This window comes from Tyto alba, unplaced genomic scaffold, assembly GCF_018691265.1.
Source record: "Tyto alba isolate M040663 unplaced genomic scaffold, T.alba_DEE_v4.0 Super-Scaffold_18, whole genome shotgun sequence".
Classification (NCBI taxonomy): domain Eukaryota; kingdom Metazoa; phylum Chordata; class Aves; order Strigiformes; family Tytonidae; genus Tyto; species Tyto alba.
The window spans coordinates 22,350,532-22,374,438 of NW_024881280.1; the positions used below are offsets into that span (position 1 = coordinate 22,350,532).

A 23,907-nucleotide genomic window follows, 5' to 3' on the forward strand; every position below is an offset into this window, starting at 1 on the left:
TTCTCAGTTATGTTGAGACACCCCGCCACCCCCCCCTACCCTCCCCCCCCGTTTAAATAGTATTCTGATAATTTAAATAGGTCTTAAAATGGAAATACATTGCAATTATGATAAATGAGAATCAAGTCCACTGTAGCAGATATATGTCTGACAGTGAAATTGCGTGTAACAGAAGTTCCACACTTTAGTTCCATGAATGCATGAAGAAACTTCATTATTAATTTAGGATTTGCAGAAAAACCACCCCAAACCTGACTAACACCAGTAGATGTCAGTGTTGGCATATGCCAATGTGTTGAGAAAAGTCAAGTGTTCCATGTAACGTGCATTTTAATTTACATCCATATATGGATGCTTAAATATATGAAATTGAGTGTTTTTTCTTGTTATTTTGTGTAAATATTACATATTTCACCATTTATTGTGTTCTGTGCTTGTAACTGCTAATACAGTAAGAACTAGATATGTGAGAACATTGTACTATAAAACAAGCTGCAAGAAGAATAGCAAAAAATATAAATGTAACTTCTACTCTCTGTTAAATAATTTTAGATATAAATCCTGTAAAATATCTGTTTAATTGCTAAATGTTAATAGTTGTTGCTACTAAGCTTTAAGATAGTTTTACTAACTTGGTGGTAGAATTAGATTGTTCAAATCTGAATTTCCCCTCTAGAGGTGGTAGGAATAAAGGAAATGGAGGTAGAACAGTTATTACAAGATTTTATATATATACACACACATATGCATATATAAAAAATTTTATGAATTACTGTGCTGTGTAAAAGTGTTCATTGTTTTTGGAAATTGAAACTGTAGATAGGAAATTAAGATGTATAATTACTTTAAACTGCAACCTTCTGAAGTGAAATATTCCTTTTGCAATGTGTTTGCCATTAGGTAGATTTCTTTAAAAAAGGCGCAAACAAAAAATAATCAGAATCCAATCCCCAAGTAATCACACAAGGCACTGTTCAAAATCAGCCAGATGTTCCTGGTGAAATTCATTCTCTTTGGCATCTAAGTGTATCTGACTGTAAGCACAGAACTTGAGTGATGTATTTGCCATGCATGAAGTTATTCATTACTCATTTAGAGCTTAGTGTTATATTTTTCTTATGACTTCTATAATATACACCATGGATCTGATCACGAAAGTCGTCTTAAAATTATTTGGTGTGTGACTACAAAATTGTAAGTTTGGCACCAGGTTTCCATTATATATTAAGTCATTTTGATCTTTAGTTTAGAAAAAAATGTTTTATTCATAATTTATTTATAATTTGATTTAAATTTTACCTAATTTTCTTTGTCTTTAATAACTAAGCTATTTCTGTGCTGTTAATACCTGACATAATCAGAGTCATTTATTAATTTTTTATGTTGCTGCAGAATTTGTTATGAAGGAGTTCCTATTTCAGAGCAACCCCAGAATAATCGGACAGATGGGATTCACTTTCTTCCCCGTCATACCTCAAAAAATCTAACTGAAAGTCAGAAAGTAGCTGAATCTTGTCTTAAAAAGCCACAGCTGCAGCTGTTAGGAGAGAAAGTAAGAAATAATTTTAACAAATGTGTGCTGTTCTTGCACAATCCTACAAATGAAGACAGAAAATCTGGGGGAAAAAAAGTATGTGGGTTTTTTATTGTATCATGAAACAAAAGAACAGAATACCTTGGAAATAAAGTTCTGATTTTTTCAACACTTGACCATATGCAATATAAAAATGTATATAGAGTTTTTCATCAATGGGGAGTGTTCTGAAACCTAATTTCTCAGTTCTTAGTTCCTTCTCTGAAGTAATAAAATATGCTAATATGCTAATTAATAACAAACAAAAACACTAAGAGAGAAAACCAGGTAGCTCATTCAGGCTATGGAGTCCTATATGTCTCGGGATTTCTTTGTATTTGGTGGGGTTGTTTTTGAGAAAATCATGTTTAGCAGAAAACAGCATTTTATCACCTAATAGTTCAGATTCAGTACAGACATTTATAAACTGGATTTATGTTATTTGATAACTGGATTGTATTGTTTTTGAAGGTTTCCATTTATCCAGAAGCTTTAAAAATGTTTTGGACTCCAGCTCCACCAAAGTTTTCTGCTCCAATTTCTTCATTAAAGGAAATTTTATTTCCTACATATGAGGTAAATATTTTAAATTTATTTTTAGTGTTCCCATTTCTTGAATAAATATGTCTTTTTCTGACATCGTTAACTGTAATAGTTGTATTTTATGCTACTATCTTATTAACACTTCTGTATATTGTAAGCATCGTATATAAGTCATCATACAATTTGTAATAATATGTATTGAATAATATTGTTTAATTTTCTACAATAATAAAGTTTCTGGTAGTAATTATTCTTACTTACCACTTGCTATTATTTTGCTTAATGTCATTAAACTTATGTTGAAAGCTAGTTTTGTATAGTTTTGCTTCTGCTGTGCTATACTGGCAATGATTTCTATTAAAGTGTAATAAAATATTTGTTATATTTAACAAAGTCCATTTTAGAAAATGCCAATGTTTTTGAGTTTTGAAATGTTTTGAATGTAAAATGTCCACTGTGATTACAATATTGCGAAAGATGAGATGTTCATGTAAAAGGCCATGCCTGTTGTATGCCTGTGTTTGTAGCACTCTGCATCTTCATATGGCAAAGGTTACAGAGAAACCAGCATTTCACGACCAGATCACACTCCTGTGCAAGAAATAAGCATATTGTGCATCCTGTGCATGCATAAGCACACTTATGCATGGATTAAATGATAGCAGGAATAAACCTGACATAGTTCCCCATCTCCTGGCCTTACTATGACCAAATTGAGAGCTGTGTTGTTCTTACTATACAGACTACTGAGACCTGACATAAATTACCAAAACTAAAAATCTCAGAGAATCAGGTAGCAATGTTCAGTTTCCTGAGGTCTGTGCCCCTTTAGCACCATGTAATTCTTGATCACATTAAAGAATGTGCTCCTTCAGAAGCCTGAGATAAATGGGTTCTGTGATGTTGGTCTGGATCATCATAAATCTTTAGCTCAAATATGTTGTAAGCTTTATTTATTTATCTGTTACTATGTTTTCTATAGCTGACTAAAATAATAGTATTGCACTATTCAAATATGCAAATACATTAATATTTCAGAGCAATGTTATTGATGATGTTGTATTTGAAGACTTTTTCACTGATCATGAAGAAGAGTTAGAAGCTGAGCAAGACAGTAATGATTTCTGTGATTATGAACTGGTCTGTATTATGGTACAATTTTTTTTAATGTAACACTAAAAATTAAGATTAGCCAAACAATTAATAGTTTGAAGATCTAGTCATAAGAAAGTATTTCTATATAGTTGTCTTCTAGAAAAAATGTTATGTTAGTTATTTGTTCATTTTTTAATAGAAGGTGCTAAATCTCACTTTTTGAAACTTGAGACTGCTTGGAACGAGTCATTGCATAATTTAAAGATGCTTCTTATTTTGCATTATTATAGCACTAGGTGATGATTTAGGGGAAGACCTGTGATATAAGTAACAGGTTTTGAATAATATGATATATCACAATGGAACGGCTTACTTGAAGTTCCACTATGCTCCGACATTTGAAAAACTGCAAGAGTCAAGAAGCAGAATAGGGAAAAAGAGATGTTTCCAGGTGTGTGATTTTTTAAATCTAGAATTTATCTGAATGTAATATTAAAGGATAGGCAAACAATTCTATGTAGATTTGCAAGTGAAAGATTGAAGCGTGGCTGTAAACTGCAGTGTGGGTCTTTCCAGTTACAGAATCTCGACTATCTCAAACAGCGTTGATCTAGTTCCTGGAGGCAATGTAGGAAATGAGAGCTGTGTGCTCCACAGAGAACCTGAAGTGCCTCATGATGATGTTCAGTTATATGTGTTTACACAGAGTTAGCTATTTCAAGTGAATAGGTCTGAGAGGTGGAAGTAGGTAAAAGCTTACCCAAATCCCATGGGAAGTAAGGTGAAAATATTTCTTTACCAGAGAATTTGTGGCATAACTGAGTGTTTTGGTACTAAAACACAGCTGAAACCGTGGAACTGGACAGCGATGTTGCTGAGACCTCAGCTAGAACTGAGGAAAACTAGTGCCTGAGTGGATGTATTTGCAGCTGGAAATGGACAAATTGTGAGGCTAGCATGTTATTATTGCAGGTGAACTCCCAGGTATAATTTAGTGTTTGGAAGCATATTAGAATTTAGGGCTCCATCCGCACGTTTGGACTAGTAGAGCAGTTAAGATCTGTTCGATAATGTGTTTCCTATTTGAAGGTGAAACATGCTGGGAAAGACACACTTGCTTTTGTCACTGAAAGAAGCTTTTTAAATAGTGACTATGGCTATTTACATTATTCAAGGGTATGTGACTTGTAGATGACGTAGAATTGGAACAAAAAGATAAATTCAATTATGGTAAAGGAACACTTGCTGGTTTGAACATATCTTGCAGGAGCTGGCTAAAAATAATCAGGAGAATCTTATTTACTATGTCAAAAAGGAAGGATTCTGTGATCAGCTTTGCACATCTCCTACATCCTCTGGAAGCAGCAACTTAAAATAGTTATTTTGTATTCAGCTAAAAACTATTTGGAATTTTGTATTACGTCTGACTTCAGGCACAAAGAGGTTATGGCTGTATATGTAACTGTAAATTGATTTGGAATTGTCCAGCAGAGATGAAAAGTGCTGGTAGTCCTTTGCCAACAGATTGACTGGGCCACTAGATATAATAGTTGGAAATAATAAATTCTGTGGTTACTAGAATATTATATTTTATTTCAAGTCTACTTGTGGACCTATTGGGAATGTCTCTTTTACTGAAAAAGAAAACTGTTACTATGGTACAGGTAGGTCTATTAACAACAACAATTAAACCCAGATAAAGCATGTACAGATTCCTAGGAAGAAGTAATAGTCTAATTGGAAATTAAGGTTGTGGTGATGTTATGTGGCCATTTTTTGTCTGGGATTCCCAAGATAGTAATGTGCGTGTGACTAATGCCATTTAATGTGGAGTGAATTTGACACTTTTAAGAAGTGTCTGGTTTGCAACTTGTTAATTGGAAAGACATTTCCATACACACAGTAAATTCCCTAGGTGATCAACAATATGGTGTATTCACAGCGTGGTCTGAGACTGAGGCATCTACAGAATACACATAAAGTATGTCCACTAAATCTACTTGCTCTTTAGCATTAATCTATATGAGTACATTGAATGTCTTGGATTTTGGGTATCTGGCAGTGAAATGGGCTTAAGACATCCAGAAATCCAGACAAATGCGGTCCTTACTTTACTCTGGCAAAGCTGGGGTTGATTATTTTTTGTGAAAATACAGATTTCTTTGGACACTATCTCTATTTTTGGCAGCCTCTGCTTTTAAAAGAAGAATGTATCTGAAAGATCTATTCGTATTAGACTCAGAATAATTCAGACTTATTTTGCTTTTTGTTTTTTCTATAGACAGAAAGTTTACCGAGAAGATGCCAATCCTTGCCTGATTTTTCTGATTGTGAGAGCTCAAAGGTATTATTTTATATTTACTTGTGTTTGTTCCTGAACTGTGATTTTTGTGGAAGAAATTCTTCCATTGAATTGAATTGATTGGTTACATTAAATACATTAAATAGGAGAACATCTCCTAAATAGGAGCTGCTGTTAACTTTACAGGCATTTGGATAGAGATATAAGTGTGAGTAGTCTGTACTCTAGCTAACCTGAAATGAGTGGAACATATCTGAGTAAAGATTTGCGGTATCAAGTCCTTGGATTTCAGACATATCAGGACATCAGTGTTGTCAAGTTTCCAATATGTAAATTGCTATGTACTTTTATGGCTACTGAAGTTATGTTAGCTGTTTCATAAAAAACATGAAGTGACAATAACCCATGCAGATTTTACACTTGTGCAAAGATGACCTTAGCATTATACAAGTAAAATTTTATGAACAAACTCATTTTTAAGTAAGAATTTGAGGAGTATGTATTTATTTAAAACTTCTATATAGTCCATAAAGATCTGCTTAAAATGTTGTGACCATCTTATTTTAAAGACGGACATGAAGCATGGCAGCAGTTTGTATGCAATGAAAAATAAAATAGTTTAAACACCAGATTTGCAATTTGAGCTAAGCATTGATGCTTGATTTTTAAAATACCGGTTTCATGTGCAGATAGAAGTGGTCTTGCAGAATTCAGCTGGCAATCCTTTAGCAAAACTATACATAGTTCATGAAAATAATTTATCAAGTAACAATTCAATATTTATGCAATTTGCAGTCAAACTATTTGATTTTGTGATAAATGACAGCTAATGATAGTTACATATAGTGATAAATGATAGCTTTGCCTTGAGTTTCAGCTTTGTAATAAATCACTGTGAAACTTAGATTTAAAAAACAATTATAATTTTCCTAAAGAAAAGTGGCATGCTTGTGACATTGAGATTTCTTTAATCTTTTCAAAACTTCACAAGGTATAATGCATTACGACAAATAAAGAATGAATGGTATTGAGTTACTTAAATGGAGTGCTTTAAGTTATTACTAAAATAAATTACAGGCTGATGCAGTGTCCTTCTAATAAATACATAAATTAAATAATTCTTAGCAAATGTCTGTAACCAAGCACTGAAAAAGTGCTCCTTTGAGTCTAATTGAAAATTATTCAAAATTGCTCATTGCTTGATTTATTTTTAAATTATTTATTACTAACAAGTGTTTCACTCTGTAAATTTCAGGCAGTGGACATGAAATTGCATTTTAATTTTTTTGACAAAGATGTGTTATGCCTAGTATTATAGTGCAAGTTAGTGAACTGGAATTAACAAAAAGACTGAAAAGCAATACAGTTGTTATTGTAAATAGTACTTGCTTAATAATTAACAACAATTAAACACCATAGGATAACAGTTATTCTGGTTTTGATTTTGTCAGATGATTCAGGGACGGGGTGCACAAAGTATGAGAATGCAGAATTCCATTCATATATGAACTGTGTTTCTATATAATACAGTTGTACTTCCAAACTTTATACAGAGTCCTCCTGTCTTTTCTTTTGAGTTCAATATATCTCGGTTCATCTTTTTGCAAATATCACCAGTGGTATACATTTTTGATTTTAAAATTTAACTTTCCTACAAGGAGTGGGGTATTTAATTCAAATTTCTTGTGATGCTTTTTGGAGAAGGTTGATTTTAGCCCATTATGGGCTTCAAATAACTTTGAATTAATGTTTCAGATCCCTTTGTTTTGAGGTATGCAGTTCTTTTTTCCCATTAAATACTTGATTTTTTTTTTTTGACAGTGTGGTCTCCATGTCTTTTTTTTTTTTTTTTTTCCTTTACAAATTTATATAAAATAAAATCCAGTCCATTAAAACTAAGGAAATGTGATGTGTAAATATTATTTCAAATGAACATCTAAATTAAGTTTCTTTTTTTTTTTAACAGACAAGTTTGATTAAAAGATCAGTCTCAGCTCTGGAGATGGCTGCTTTCAAAGATGAAACTACATTAAATATGTCAGCTAATTTCAAAACCAGCATGAAAGAGTTGGAAGTTATGAAGCAACGGATAGCTGAGCCAGAGGTTGAGACAGAGATTGGGAAATGCTCCCCTACCAAGCATCTATTGAATCAAATCTGTGATGATCCTCAGACAATGCAGACAAACATACCAGTAGAAAAAACACCTACTTTGACTGGACAAGAGGATAGTGAGAATGACATTGTTCTTGTGGAACGATCTCAAAAGGCTGGGATTAAATACACTGTTTTCCCGAAAAGAAAGAAATCAAAGAAAATAATGAAACCTAGAAAATTAGAGGCTGTGATTAAGAAATTAAGTCAACCCCCAAAGATTCTTGAAAGGTTTTCTTAAATTACTGTGTATTGCCTTTTTAAATAATGTATTTTAATTTGTAGACATATTACCTATTTACAGATTTTATCTTTTAAAATATAAAATATTGTTATGAAATGAAGTAATAATAATTATAGTTATTTAGGAATAATATATATTTTTTAATCCAAAGAAGAAATACATACTGCTCAGGTATATCTTAGGACATTTAGTATATATTGCATTTTAAATGGTAATGGTGTTGCTTCATGTGACAACAGAAAAAGATTTGTCATGGTATAAACGCATGATTAAAATGGTCAAACTTCTTTCTTCTGAAAGACAAGGGAGGAAATTCTAAGTTCTTAGGAAAATGAAATGCTAGGCTGGAATAACCTCCATTGTACCATGAACTTCATAAATTACATCAAACAAGTAGTTTGCTTTTTACCTTTTTTCTTTTTCACACATCACTCTAAATATTTTTCTAGTGATTGTTTTCTATTTATGTACTTCAGATAAGGAGTACCTGCAAAAAAAACCCCAAGTGTTTTCTGGTTTTGTGTACAGTTATATGGGTCCCCATTGTACTTACACTGATGCTCAGGCCTGGTCTTTGAGGGCAGTTTTCCATTCAGCTACTCCTTTTTTTTTCCTGCTTTTAGGCACCTTTCAGTGGGTTTATTCTTAAGAAAATCAAAGATACTTAAATGGTGTGATATACTGGTATAGTGAGCTGTGACTAAGTGAGAAGATGTCCTTTTTCCAAAGTCCTCCTCTTTCAGACAGGGGTACTGTATGTTCTTTGTCAAAGACTTTCATATCAGTTTTGCTAAACCAAGGGGAATTAATCTTTGTATTAATTTACATGTCATTCATGCATGGGCCCGCTACATTTTTTATTTAATTTCCTTTTTTTTTTTTTTCTCTAGTAGAATCCTTATGTATAAAGTATTATAAATATTAGGTACATAGTATTATAAATATATATGTATAAAATACTTTCTCTGTATTCCCTTCTGTGTTATCAAGGCTAGTACTGTTTTTGTTAAAGGCTGCTGTTTCTTTCACTTTGACATCTCAAAGTAGATGTTGATATTGAACAATTGTGAAGGTTCTCATCTTGGAATTTATGAATTTTCCCAGATTATTTTGGAAATGTCCTTGTAAATTCAAGTGCTTTTTTTTTTACCTCTGGGTGGTACTGCTTCTGCTTATACTCGCATGGCCCTTCCAATCCATTGGGATCTATCATTGATATATTTGTTCATCTAGAATATATCATTTAGCCAGGCTAGTAATTGTCCACTCTGAAATATTGTCCTTTCTTAGATTTAGCATTGTCCTTGTAAACTGAAGTTAGAAGCCTTTTGAGGAAATAAGAATGCAACTGCAAACTTCAGAACAATTCTGCTTACCTGTGGCTTCAATATGGTTTTTGATAAATGGCTGATAAGTTGAAAAAGTATCATTAATGAGATCTAACAGCTGCTTTTTAATAGTTGTTGTTAGTTAATTTTAATATATTTTTCCTTAGGTGTGTGTCTCTGGGAAGGCTTCCTATTCATGATAAATTCAGTATCAAGATTTCTTCAGCAGTCAAACAATATCAGAGCCCCAGCATCCCTTGTTTATTAGATTTTGAAAAGTTTGCAGAAGTGAGGGGTGGAATTCCAAAAGAAACTTCTGCTCATGTGTGGGTCAGTGGAATATGGAATTGCTGGTTTGATGAAAATTTCCCTCCTAGTGGGACTGCCTCTGATGAGAAGAATACTGAATTACTGAAAGGAACTGAAACAGTGGACTCTCAGGAAGCAAATCTACAAATAGAAGTAGCTGACTCAATGCAGCCTGTTCTTCTTGAGGGTACAACAATTAGTATTGAAGATTTAGAAAAAGAAGTCAGAAATCTGACTGAGCTGATAGAAAAGGAAGAGCATCCTTCAGCTTTTCACTACTGCAGGCGGGGAGCAATACAAAGAAAGTTAGGCAAATTAAAGTCAGCTATGGATGACTTGGAAAAAGTAAGTTTAATACCAGGTTTTACTTCTATCAAAAAACATTTTTTCTTTTTCTTTTTTTTTTTTTTTTTTTTCTTTAAACTGAGTGAGTTCTTCAACAGGTAAAGATCTAGAAGCAGGAGTGCTGATAACTAGCTGAACCACCCTTTACCTGTGTATGACAGAATGATCCAAGTTCAGTCCCACAAGAATAAAGATGCAGGATCTTAATAAACTGTGTTTATTTACCCTAGGGTTCTCCAAGCACCGTAATATTTCTTTGGAAACCCTTGCTCAAGATACAACACTCCTAAATGGAGTTGGAGATAGGATAGACAAAAAGGATAGAAAGTCTATTGCTTCAAGTTTTGCTGCTGGGAAAGCTGACAAATATATTTTTTGTTTCTGCAAAAGCATAGTAAACAAATAAATTGAGAAGCCATGTATTTCCTGTTTATGATTAAACTATCATTTGACACTAAGATGTTATACAATACCAGTGTTTTTTTAATGCATGTTTACTTTTTTCAACACTTAAGTTCCCTTTGTAGTGCTACAAACCTGCCATCACTCCTGCCCAAGATCTTCCACAAATAGAAAGAAATAACTGAAACCGAATAAAAACATTGCTGAAAAAAACAGAAATGAAAAGGATATTTTTAAAGTCTATAATTTAAACTTGTAAACTGTAAAAGCATTCAAAGACATTCCTTAAGCAATGGTCTAGTTCTATATGTTTATGAAACCTGGGTAGAGAAGTACTGTGTTGTACTTTTACTATGGTATTTTCAATGTCATTTAGCATCTATATTACACACAACTAGTCATAACCAGGTTGGGACCCCAAAGTACTTCATCTTATATATAACATCATAAAGCAAAAGATGTCCTTCTTTCCTTAACCAATATCTTGGCTCTTAACACAGAATTTGGTGTTTGGAGAACCAATCCTCAGCAGTTGCTTTGGGGTTCATGATCCTTGTTATGGAGTGCTGGATAATTCAAGATTGAACCAGATCTTTTGTGTTGATATTGCTTTGTGGGAGTAGAACACCATAAATCTATCAGTGTCCCTGAAAACAATTTTAACAGCAGGCACCTTTAAATAATGTAAATAGCATTTCTTTTGATAAAATGCAAAGGTCAGTTGGTGGGAATATTTGGAAGTGTTCAAAGGAACAAAACCAGTACAAAATTGCTTGGCTTCACGTTGGTTTCTGCATTCCTTTCAGCTAACAGTCTCAAGGTACAATAAGTTTTAAGGAGGCTTATGTGTATCCTGCAGTGAGATCCACCCTTCAGATTTTACTCTATTTCTAGAGTTTGCCTTTCCCCAGATGCATTTGTCTTAGGGTAAAATTTCCTTTTATAACACCATTTCTGATAATGCTTCTCTTAGGGACAAATCTATATTATTTTTATTTTTAATGAGACGTAAGTACCTATTTTATGCACCTGCAATCTGCACATATTACCTTCCAAACTCCACAGATTATCTAACCAGAAAATTGACTATTAATAGAAACTCAATGAATATCTTGTGTCTTTTTTATTCATCCCAAACTTTACAAACAAAGTGTCAAGCATCTGAAAGGCTAAAAATCCCACACCCTGGCAAAGTGGTTCATTGACCAATGGGCTGATATCAACTGTCAAAATTGCTTGCCACTGCTGTTGCATATTTTAATGAAAGCATTATTGACTTTTCACATTTAAGATATATGAACACAAATCCTATGTAGTTTATGGATCCTAGAACTAGTTTATAGACCAAAATTGAGAATCACTATTGGAGCAGAGCAATCTCATATTTATATCAGTCTCTATATTTATTTCCATATGGCTCTTAAGTGTGTGTTATATGCATAATGAACATATGTGAAATATCTTACTTGGTTGGTAATATCTGTCAAATGATTTTATTACTCAATATTAAATGCTTTTTATAGGAATCATGACAGCATGGTTTGAAAAGCTTATTCCTCTCACAGGGAGAGGTTAATTGTTCCTTACTTTCAAATAGAAGAATTCTGTCTTCTAGAAATAGTTCAGATAACTGTTTTAAAGAAATCATCAAACATGGTAATATCCCAGCTGATTAGCATTTTGTGTTGGATGTTCTGGTAGCTTGGACTCTGATTCTGCATATGTGTAAGTACACACGCTTTTAAATGAACAAGTGACAGTGAATTTTTTCAGATTTTTAAGTTAAATAAGTTTGCCAGTCTAGGAATTTTCTTAAAAAAATAATAATCATTTCAGTGCAAAAAATGTCTCATATTCTATCTACTATTGTTAGAACATTTGAGAAGTTCCTTCTGCAATATAAAGAAATTATTTATTTTGTTTTTAGGCTATAAGCTTAGAACCACTTCTGCTTAATGCTTACTGGCATAGGCATTTGATTTACCTCTTTCAAGACAGATTTTCTGCTGCTTTGGATGACCTGAATTTTATAACTAAATGGAGCAAAAATAAAGCAGGTAAGTATCTATTGAAGTGTAACTTAACAGTTAATTTTTCACAGTGTTTTTTCTCTAGTTGCTGTTGGTCCTAGTTCTGCAAGTGGTTTTGTACATATTTAACCTCAGATCAGTTGCTTTATCCATATTATAAAAATATTATAAAATGGACATGAATCTTCAAAGGCTTAGGACAGAAGTTGGGTTTCTGGGGCGAAAACATGTACTTTAGTGTGTTTTTAAAAAATGCAAAAAAAAAAAAAGAGAAAAGGAGGACTGATGAAAATTATATCCATTAACTTAATGGGGAAAGCTGATAACAATCCCGTAGTGGAGACAGTGTGCTACTGTGCTTCAGTCAACCCTGTTCTGCTATACCCTTTAACTGGGAAAAAGGAGCTTTAAATACCACCTGGTTGCCAGACCAGGCCCTGCAGGTCAGGAAAAGTGATTCCTCTCTGCCGGATTGTGATGCTGCAACTCCAATAATTTGTTCAGTTTTGGATCCCCTGGTATGAGAGAGACAAGCTGGAGAGAATCCACTGATAAGCCATTATGATGGTCAGGGATCTGGAGTCTAAGTTGTATAAGGAAAGGCTGAGGCAGATGAGTGAGTAAGCCTGGAGATGGTAAGGCTAAGAGGGAAATCTGTTCTCAGCTACATAATTGGTAACGGAGGAGATGGAGTCTGACTCTTCTGAGATGCACTGCAGGAGAGGAGGCAATGGTCACAGGTTGCAGCACAGGAAATTTTAATTGGGCATGGACTTGTAAGACACACCCCACCCCTTCTTCCTCTACCCCTATTTTTTTTGTTGCTGAGCAGGACATTATATGGTATGGGATATCCCTTTGGCCTACTTAAGTCAGCTGTCCCAGCTGTGTCCCTGCTTCTTGCCCACTTACTCACTGGGGAGAGGGCAGAGTGGGGAAAAAAAGAATCAACAAAGGGTTGCATACAGTGCAGGCATCGTTCAGCAAGAGTGTAAACACTGTTTTAGCCACAAATCCAAAATGCAGCACTGTATGGGTGAAGAAATTTAACTCTATCCTGACCAGACCTAATACAGCGGGATAAATATTTTATGGGCCCATTTAAACTAAATCTCTTTATATTTGTGGCCAACAGGTCTACACTAAATGGCTTGATGTGCCGTTTCTGCAGAGTGCTACAGAGAGCAAAGGTTTTTAGTACCTGTGCATCCAGCAAGAGCTATCAGTTTACAGCTGCATGGGCGCCATGGTTGAGCACAAAGCAATAGCTCTAAACTTCTGAGTTCTGTTGCTCAGATTAAAACAGCACTTCATGGTCTTTTGTGTAATCTACTGTTCTATTTCTGCTGCTGATGTTAACTGCTGTGTAAGAAGGAGATAACTTATTTTTTTTAGGCTGCTAAATAATGCCTTTTATGTTTTGGGTGATTGTTTCAGATACATACCTGTCAATGGCTGAAATTTATAGGAAACAAGGTGATAATACATTGGCAATCATCAATTATAGCTCTGCAATACAATGCAGCCCTACAGATGATGACATTTACTTTAGGAGAGCTGAATTGTATTTTGAGGAAAATCAATTGTTATTGGCCATGGATGATTATGCCAAAGTAAGTTCACTTTTTTATATTGTTACAATAATGTAGTAACTCTGTGTACCTTTAGTAAAAGTAAACTGTATTTTGGATATATTTGGTAGGTAGGTTGGAGAACAGATATCCTTTCAAATGATATTTTAAAAAAATAAATGCTATGGAAATAAATAAGTGATTTCTGTTACTCTTGCTGGCTAATTCAATAAATTACTGAGTGTCAATAAATTATCAGCCACTAACAAGCTTGCATCACTACTTTTTTATTTCACTTTACAGTTAATGGAAATTACAATTGATACTAAAGGACAAAGGAACGAAAAAAATCTGAGAATAAAAGAATAAATGATTTTTATGCTTGTTTAAGACTTTTAATCATTTGAAATAATAAGAATGAGGAATAACACCGTGTACTACTTTATTTTTTTCATTATAGTGTTTTCAGTATAACCCAAAAAGAACAGATGCACTTATGAAACATGGGATACATTTTTTTGACTGTTCAGATTTGACTACAGCTATTCAGGATTTTACAGCTGTGATCAAGGAAGATCCTATCAATGCTCAGGCGAGGTAGACTATATAGTTTGACAAAAGTATTTGAATTTTAAGTGGATTATTAAAATAATATTAATATGTAAAAGACTGAATATGCATTATACAATAATAAAGCAATTGTATTTCCAAAGAGGTGTCTAATAGAAACAGAATATGAATTCTAGGCCATTATATTCATTGGGGAATCTTTGTATTGCTTTAATGACTTTGGATTAGTCCCTAGACCTTAATTTAGCTAAGCACAAAACCATGTGCTCAGATCCCACTGGAGTAATGCAAATATAGAGTCAGTTGGACTTAAGCACATGCATATGTGCTTTGCTCTAAAGAGATGGATTTAAATACATGCTCAAAGTGAAGAGTGTCCTTAAGGATTACATAGTTCTATGTCTAATTTCCATTGGTTGCCTTGACACTTCTAGTTTTAGCATTAGGATGAAATAATATTTTCTGCGAAAAATTTGAATTATGAATGAGAAGCATTCTTATTTTTGAATGATGATGATTTTGAGGTTTGATTTACAAAGACTGAAAAAAATTATGATTTCCTTACTAGAAAATGTGACTTCTTTTTAATAGAATTCCTGCAAAGATTTACATTCTTTTAATACTCTATTCTGGATTAATGAAAATAGATGTAAAATAAAAATAAAAGCATATATTCAATACCAGATTATGATATATGAATTTAGGTGTCAGCTTGCTGTATCCATGGGATGTAGGTGTCTGAACAGCCATTATCACAAAGGACTCTAATCAATAGTTAATAGACTCTAGGTAGAATGAATATAGACTCTTCTATAAAACCCGGAGAGCTGTTCAGATAAACTGCTGGTAAGTGTATATTTTTGGATGAACTGAATTGCTCTGATCTCCTTGGATTATATTGACTAGATCTTCATAAATTGTAATGGAAAGTCAGACACCTAACATATGTTGTAGGCATCTACAAATAGACACCTAAATTCAGATGTCTTATTCTAGAACTGATTTCCATCCAAACTGAACAGAAATGGCTAGTGAAGGATTCCCCTATGTGTATCTTCTACCTGTCAGTCTACCTGCTTCATCACAGGGAATCACAGAATCATGCAGAGTTTTCTTATGACATTAGGTTCCTGTGCTACTAAAGTAATTTACAGATGCCCCTTAAAACTCTGACTTTATGTTGCTTCAAGATTTTATTTCAAAACTGCATTGGCTTCCTGAAATCCACTAGTTCATTAAGGCTCACCTGTTGATGTGTGGTCTCTGTGAATAATCCTAGTGAGTATGATTAATATCAGTGCCCTGTGTTTGTGTAGAGTTAAGCATGTGATTTAAATTCTCAAGGAACTGACTTTACTCTGTTAGATTGAAAAAGGAATAGTATATAATTTGCATGTTAACTCTCCATTGAAGTGGGATGTGGCATAAAACCCACTTAATAAGTGAAAGCTATCTTCAGCAATACAAAAATATAAGTTTTATATATTATATTTTGCATTGATAAAATAATTTTGGAGCCACTGCTGTCTATTCACATGTTTTCACCCATGCCGGTGATTTATCTTGTTTAAATATATTGCTAGCTACCTGAATTTGAGGGAGGAATAGTGTAAAATAGTAGGATCTGATTTTGTAAACTTGTCTGTCTGAAAGCAATATTGAATAATAGAATGGATGTTTTCAGAAAGCTTTAATACTAATGAAGGCAGTTTCATATTTTTAATTTTAAATAATATTTACCAAAATCTGGTATCTCCCATTCAGAAAGTGCTGCACCAATAGACTATGTAAGTTGGAAAGAGTTCCATTCAACTCGGATGCCCAAAGCTGATACAGGGTTCCATTATATTGAACTTGATTTATGCAACTGCAGTGATTTGCCTATATGGTATAGATTATTGGACTTTGTTCCTCCAGACTTTCTTTATTAAATTCAGAAATAGAATTGAATATTTAGTCTATTTTTCAACATTTTTTTTTTCCTGAATAACTACTTCAAGCTTTTATGGCAAAAACAATGGAAGAACTCTTGATATTAGGCTGACTCAAACTGTTAAGATTATAAATAATAGTCTATGACTTCACACTATGACCTCATTCTGCAGGTGTAATTTTCAAAGGGAAATTATATTTAAAGAGAAACTTTCTTTCTTATTAGGCTGTATCGAGGAAGAGCATATGCCAAGCAGCAACAGTATAGAAATGCAATAGAAGACTTGGCAGCAGCGGTTCACCTAGACCCTTCTTGTTGGTTAGCATTCTACTATAGAGGTTGCATACTACGGCAGATTGATCCAAAAAGAGCTGTGCAGGACTTCAGTGTTTCTGGTATTGCTTGTTTCTTTTAATGGTGTGTATGTTTGTCGTTACTGGTGAATGGTCATTCCTCTTTTTAATTACTATTGCAATCGAACACAGTTATTTCATGTTGCAAACATTGAAATGTATGGTTGTCATTCAGTGTTTGGTAATAACTTGCTCTTTTTAATTTCTGTTAAGTTTGCTATTAAACATTGACTCTTGCTGCTGTTCTTTTTCTTCAGTTATTTTGCCTCTGCTTCCTAAGATTTTCTGCTTCGTTTTTAACAATTCAAGTGGGTATAGCTGAGAATTATAAATATGTCTTGAAGGTATTTTGTGCCACAATGAACAGTTTCTGTTATGAATTAGTATGTTATGTTATGATTTAGCTGTGATATTTTATAAAACTCTAAGAAAACTAGAGTAAAAAGTGATGTGTAGATAAATTGCATGGAGTAACTGAAATATATATGAATATCTGAACAACTGTTTTTTATTCTCCCTCTCCCACAGTACTCATCAATGACACTCAGGAAAATTTCCATTCTTTTCTTCATCGTGGGATTGTTTACTCAGAACAGTGTCAATGGCCACTTGCAATCTGTGACTTTGAAAGTGTCCTGGCTTTGGACAGGTGACTGGCCTTGAGAATTTTAATATATGTTGTTTATATTCTGATTATCTGGGGGCATGAAAGTATTAATAAAGGAAAGTAGAATCAGAATGGTTATTCAGCAAATAGATTGGAATTAAACCACACAAAACCATAATCTTTTCTTCTGTTAGTATGTTTTGCCTCATTTACTCTATACTCTGAGTATAATAAAAATAATTATTAATGTATTTCAAAATTAAATTTTGTTTTGCTTTACATACCATCTTGGCAAATAAATTATTCAGGTTTAGCTAACCAAAGATGAAACTGAAGTCCTAATTAAAGCTGACTACTCATGCCATAATAATTTCATTAGTCTTTTGGGAGGGAATCTGTCCACAATGCAGGTAAAAAGTAAAACTATTTTTTTTTCCAAAAAGAAAATGCTACAAAGAAAATGATAGCTGGTGACTCAAGCTGATATGGTTTCTCTAAATTACATTTCTTCCTACCACTTGAAAATACTTCAGAAACAGATTATATCTGTAGCAGCCCTGCCATGCAAATAGTCTGACAATATGCAAGAAGTCTTCCATACCAGTTAGCTGCATTAATTACCTGTCTTGAACAAAGGCTTCCATTCCAATCTGTGGCAGGTCTAAAGACCCCTCAGCTCTTCCTTTGTCTTCGCTCTGCCATAGGAAGTCTCAAACTTTGCTTAGAAACAGTCTATAAGTGAGCTGTGCAAGATACCGCAGATCTTGGAAAACCAGATCTCCCTAGCAGCTAGCCACGTGAAATGACAGAAAATCAGGGATCAGGCTAGATGTGTAAACTTTGTCAGTTTTTTAAAACTGCAATGTGTTTTTAGTGTTGAAGAATTCAGTATTTCTCAAAATACAAAATTACCAGCTATCTCTATTTCTAGTCCAGCTTCTATGACAGAGACATAATTTCTTTGCAATTCACATTTGGAGTGCTGCTTTTGGTGGTCAGAGAGCCTCTAGTGTGCAGCCAAACATCATAAGCTACTGAAATGGTGTTTTTTAATAAGCTACCTCCTCTGCTGGCAACTACAATACTTTATCTCAGTGTGATCACATAATAGATGTGTGGTAAATGTCATAAAATTAGATGAAGCCTGTGTAAGTTGAGGTTAATACAATGACATATTTCATGCAATAACAAAAGAAAAAAAAATCTGTTTTTAGCTCTGTCATCTTTGCTTACCTAAATATTGGTTTGATACTGCTGCTGCATCTCAATCAATACTATGAAGCTATTCGACAGTTTACTAATGCCATCGAAGCTGATCCTCTCAATGTTCGAGCCTATGTGTGCAGGGCACAAGCATATCATAAGGTAATACATTCCTATTGCTTTTGTTTGCCACTTAATATTGCTTTATTTACATTTAAAATTGTGAGTATTTTAGTATTTATGCCTTGGTGTTATACAGAATTTAGAACCTGCTTATAGCTATCATTGCAAGTAGTCCTTGTCACCATAGCAGAATTACATACATCGCAATTGTAAAATATTGTTGGCATGTAATGCAATGATACAAAATATTTCAAGTGTCATTTTATCTTTTCTACATCAGTGTACATCTAATCTGAGCTTTAATAAATTTTTTGAAATATATTTCAAAATATATTTTTTAAACATATGTATTTTTAATATATAAAACCCCCAACATTTTGAAATACAGTGTTTTCTTGAGTTTTCTGGAGAATACTAATTTTCCATGAAACTCAGATTTTCTTCCCCACAAATGGGAGTGAAAACATTTACAATATTTTAATTTACTGTGAAACAGAACGTATTCTACTTCTGACTGGGATTTGAGAATACTTCCTGATAGCAGTTGTTTTTCTGAGACCCTCTCAGGAGTACAACAAATGGAGTATTCAATGTTACCTAATTTCTGTAGATTTCATTGGCAGAATTCAAACAACTGTTGTGTCTCACAGTGCTTAGTTTGTTTTAAAAATGTTTTGAGAATTTGCTTATACTGTTCATTTTCTTCCACAACTAAAGGAAATGGCTTTTAACCCAGAGTCCATCACTTGATTGATGATATTCTTTTTTTTTTGATACTGTCTTTAAGAACTTGTGCCTGATAGTTTGTACTGGAGATCATCCATGAATGTTCAGGTTGCTTTTGTAGTTTTTTTTTTTTTGTGTGTGTGTGTGTTATTTTTTAGGGGCATTCTTTTTTTTTTTTTTTTTTTTAATTTCAATGGAAAGCAGTAAAATAAAGCTCAGTACATGTGTTCTGTCAATGCTGTTCTTTAGTGAGAGTTTGAGTTAGCTCATCCCAACTGGATGAATCAGTCCTTGGGATCTTCTCTGTAGTGATCTTTCTCCTCATCATCTGAAGTACACTGAATGGGACCACATGCACAGATAGTTAAAAAATAAATGCAAATTCATTACAGCAATGAAGATTCATCCAGACATATGTGCGTGTGGATCTCATGACCTAATTTCCTTCACAACAGTCTAGACTCTATGGATTTTGGAAAAGTAAAAAAACTGCCTGGAGTTTGGATTTACCCTGTGGGAGGTTATGGAAATACATAGGGTAAATGTTTCAGACTTTTATTAAAAACATGTTGAGCTCCTTTACAGAGGGCGTATGTGCTTTGTGAGTTGTTACCATGTGGACATTGCATCCTGCAGAACCACATTTACAGAAACAGTAATTGTGTCTCCAAATTGTGTTAATGTTAGCAATTAAATTGTCTTTTTTTCTTTATAAATTACAGATTAATAATTTACCAAATGCTGTGAAGGATATAAACCGAGCCATTCATCTTTATCCAAACAAGTCACAACTTTGCATATTAAGGTAGGAAAGTATTTAGTTGAGAAATTCACCGATATCTCACTTTTTAAAAAAAATTCCATTTGGAATGTTGTTGGTAGATTCTTTTGTATTCTTTGAAACCTGCTCTGAATGGGTTTTAAAAAATGTAGTATTTTCATAATATTTTCAAACCTGAAGAATTTTATCTACATAGTGTCACCCAGCTACCATAATCTTACCTTGGAAGGAGGAACCTTGTTTTATATACAGGATTCTGCTCTTTGGGGTACATATAGTTTCTGGGGAAAAAGAAGTAAATAGGTGCCGTGACAATAAAAGCAAGTCTGAACTTTAAAAAAATTAATAATTTAAATGTTTTCCCCAAGTGGATGGGTCCTTCATTGATTTGTCTGCAGAATCCACATAATGCAAAGAAGGTAAAGGATTGAGTCCAGGCCAAGTTAGATTTAAATTATTCTTCCTCATCTTCAGCCCAGTGAAAACTAGTGACCTTTGAAAAAGGCTGAAAAATAAATTACTAGATAAAGCTATTTCCTCCCCTGAAAAGCTGTTAGAACTAAGGAGGAAATTCTAGGATATTATTCCTCAGGTGTGCTAGGAGAATTAGTTACTATGTTCCAGTCAATAACGTTGTATTTTCCCAGTTTTAAGAGTGGGTTTGCTCAGCTTATCTCTCTAGCATGACCTCTTATACTGATGCTGATATCTGAAGAGGCAAAAAATTGTCCTTGAAAACAAAATGTATCCATCAGCTATCAGTCTGTGGTGAATTTTAGAAACAGTATTATTAAGATTATTGTTGCAGTTCTTGAGATTGTAAGCATTGCTATCTATGGAATCCAAAGAAAATGTATTTTTATAACTCCTACAATCTGAGGAGAGGTAAGCATATAACTTCTTAGTACTGTGATGTGAGAGAAGAATTAAAAATCCAACATATTTCTGATGGAAGAAAAAGGAAAAACTTTGGATGTTTTTATTGGAAGGCATTATTTTTATTTTTTCTCTTTTTATACTAATGAAAATATATTTCAGGAGTATTTGCACTTTGAAAGATGCCTGGAAATAGTTTTACTAATTGCATCCAACAAATATTTCATTACAGGGGACAGTATTTAATGGAGTTGAAGAAATATGAGCTGGCAAGTTTATGTATTCACCAACTTGCAGAAATGGATGAAGGTAATGTCAATTTCCTTCAATACTGCTAGATAGTTGTGAACCATGGCAACAGTATGTAATTAAGGAATTGTTCAAAAAAATTAAGTTCAAGCTTGCAAATAGGTTAGTTACCATGAATCAGCTAAAATATAGGAACTTATTATCTAGAATATTTTGTTTGGACATCTGAAGCCTTTAAAGGTAATAATGGTCTACACTATTGTCTGTTCCATCATCTGTGATTTCAGAATTGCCTTTATCTTTTGAGTTCTTTTTTTTTTGTTTGTTTGTTTGTTTTTGTTTGGTTTTGTTTGTTTTTGTTTTACATATGTATATATTTATTTTTTTTTATTTATACCTCTCAATATTGGTAAATTCTATTTTAAAGGAATATTGAGTAAAGATTCTGTTCTGTACTTCTGTACAGTCTTTCCTAACAAAATATCAAATAGCTTTAGAACTGCATTTGAACACTAAAAATGTTGCAGTATAGTGGTTCCTTGTTATGTGCTGGGCACAAAATGGCAGTGTTCTGTGTGTCCTGAAGCTCCTGGTGAACTCAGATGAATAGCCATACTGTATGAGATTAATTTCCTGTCTCTGGTAGTGACTAAGAGTGGTTACACTGGGCACAAGAATATAGAACCAGAGCAGGCCTATGGTGGTACTTCCGCAGAGCAAAGCCTTCTTAGATGTGGGGAGAGGAAGGTAAATATTTGCAGATGTTTAGCAACCAAAGTACACTCACTGATAAGTAACTGTTCAACTACAGACTTTTTAAGGAATTCAGTTTACATTTGTATTTTTATGGATGCTAAAAGAAGCTTTGATACTCCAAATGTTTTAATTGCATTTTAAAATTTGCTTATCTTTTAAAGGTATTTTATACTGGAAAACATATAGGTTGAAGTAAAAGAGTTTATTGTTTTTCATGGTGGTTTCCTTTCAGAATCCTTTACGTCTCAGCCTGTTCAGCAAGCACTCATTCAGTCATTTTGTCAAAACCACAATAAGGCCATAGAATGCTTACATGAAGTTACTGCAACCCAACCTGAGCCTTCAATGTTTGTTATTTTAGGAAAAATACAAATGAAAGCGAAGAAGACTAAGGTTAGATCAGTTTACATTATATATATGCCAAGCAAGACAATGTTTTTCTTTCTGTATTCTTCTGATATTTTATGAAATGTGCTAATATATATATAATAAACCTTCAGAGTACCTCATTCTTTAAATTATAAGTAGACCTAAGTAAGAGTTTTCAACAACAGTAGCACTAATAGTTCAGCATAAATGAGGCAATTTTCGCTTTAAAACATTGAAGATGATAGATTAAAAAAGACAGTTATGTAGATTGAGGCCCATTATATGTCATATTTTTGCTTCTTTTGAAATAAAATCACACAAAAGTATGTCTAGTATTTTTTGGCTAATACAATGCTGTACAAGAGTTTAATTCGTGTAGGTGGACTGAATCTATAATGTATAATTACAGGTATTTTCTCACCTTCATGAACATTCATAAGCCATAGAGTTTAACCAGTACTGTCACTCCTCTGAGTCCTGCAGTTAGCCAATATTCGAGGCCTGTAGAACTGCTGAAATCAGCAGTATGGATTAGCTGGTTTTGTACAGTCCTGTTTGTTTATACAGACTGTACAGAGTCCTGTTTCCCTAAACACAACAGCAGCAAGCAACAAATAGGTTAATAAAACCTTGTATCTACTTATCTATTGAATCCTGTGTTTGAAATGCACAGTTTTTGTTTTCACTTAGCCTCTTACCTCTTAAAATAAGAGTATTTTTGAACGTAGGAATAGAGAAAAATTATTCTTAAATAGCAGTAAATGCAGACCTTTCATATTTAAAACTTGTACTACCTTGACAGTTTAGGGAGGCAGGTATAGTATTTGAACAGCCCTGTGGGCACTGGTATTTAACACTGATTTTTCTGAACAAATACTTCTTCATCTCAAAAGACTCACTTAAGAAAAAATTGCTATAATTCTTTTACTCTTAATTTTGAAACTTTCAGCTGTGGACCCTTCATAATCCTGAAAGGTTGAGGAATGTCTTATCTTAAACTGTTCTTAATTTTTTGGTTGTTTTACCTTACGCTCTCCTTTAAACCAAAGCATTATTAAATATGCATAAATTATCATCCAGGTCTATGAGACATGGCTATTCACTTAAGTTCTTTCAGTGCCTATAGAGGATTGATCCTTTCAATATGTTTTTTTAATGGTCATTAAATTTAGCAAATCGTCTATGGAATAAACAGTTTGTCATTACTTACATAAAGAAACCTGTTGAAAATACTTCATTATCATCAGACTCCATCAAAAGGTATACTTTTTCTTCCCAAGGAATTAAATAGGAGTAAAATTAATAAAAAATTATAATTAACTATGTTTCTAAATAACAGTAAAAATTAACTCTATGTTATTTATAGATCATGTACATTAGCTACTTTGTCATATATGAATAAAACTCAGGAATATTTCTCTGCTTTTCTAACCAGTTATTAATATGAACCATTCAGAAATCAAGT

At 33.3% G+C, this 23,907-nt stretch overlaps 1 protein-coding gene across 1 annotated transcript in view; it reads left to right on the plus strand.

The window, feature by feature from the left end:
• The window catches only part of TTC6 (tetratricopeptide repeat domain 6), a 61,342-nt gene that overhangs the window by 23,676 nt on the left and 13,759 nt on the right, over positions 1-23,907 (plus strand). Inside the window, exons 7-19 of the mRNA XM_042790972.1 lie at positions 2,045-2,149; positions 5,493-5,555; positions 7,480-7,898; positions 9,407-9,893; positions 12,223-12,352; positions 13,763-13,938; positions 14,357-14,493; positions 16,625-16,794; positions 17,281-17,401; positions 18,574-18,724; positions 20,134-20,216; positions 21,301-21,382; positions 22,323-22,466. Of these exons, the coding sequence (XP_042646906.1) occupies positions 2,045-2,149; positions 5,493-5,555; positions 7,480-7,898; positions 9,407-9,893; positions 12,223-12,352; positions 13,763-13,938; positions 14,357-14,493; positions 16,625-16,794; positions 17,281-17,401; positions 18,574-18,724; positions 20,134-20,216; positions 21,301-21,382; positions 22,323-22,466 (2,268 nt within the window). The remainder of the gene's footprint in view (positions 1-2,044; positions 2,150-5,492; positions 5,556-7,479; positions 7,899-9,406; positions 9,894-12,222; positions 12,353-13,762; positions 13,939-14,356; positions 14,494-16,624; positions 16,795-17,280; positions 17,402-18,573; positions 18,725-20,133; positions 20,217-21,300; positions 21,383-22,322; positions 22,467-23,907) is intronic.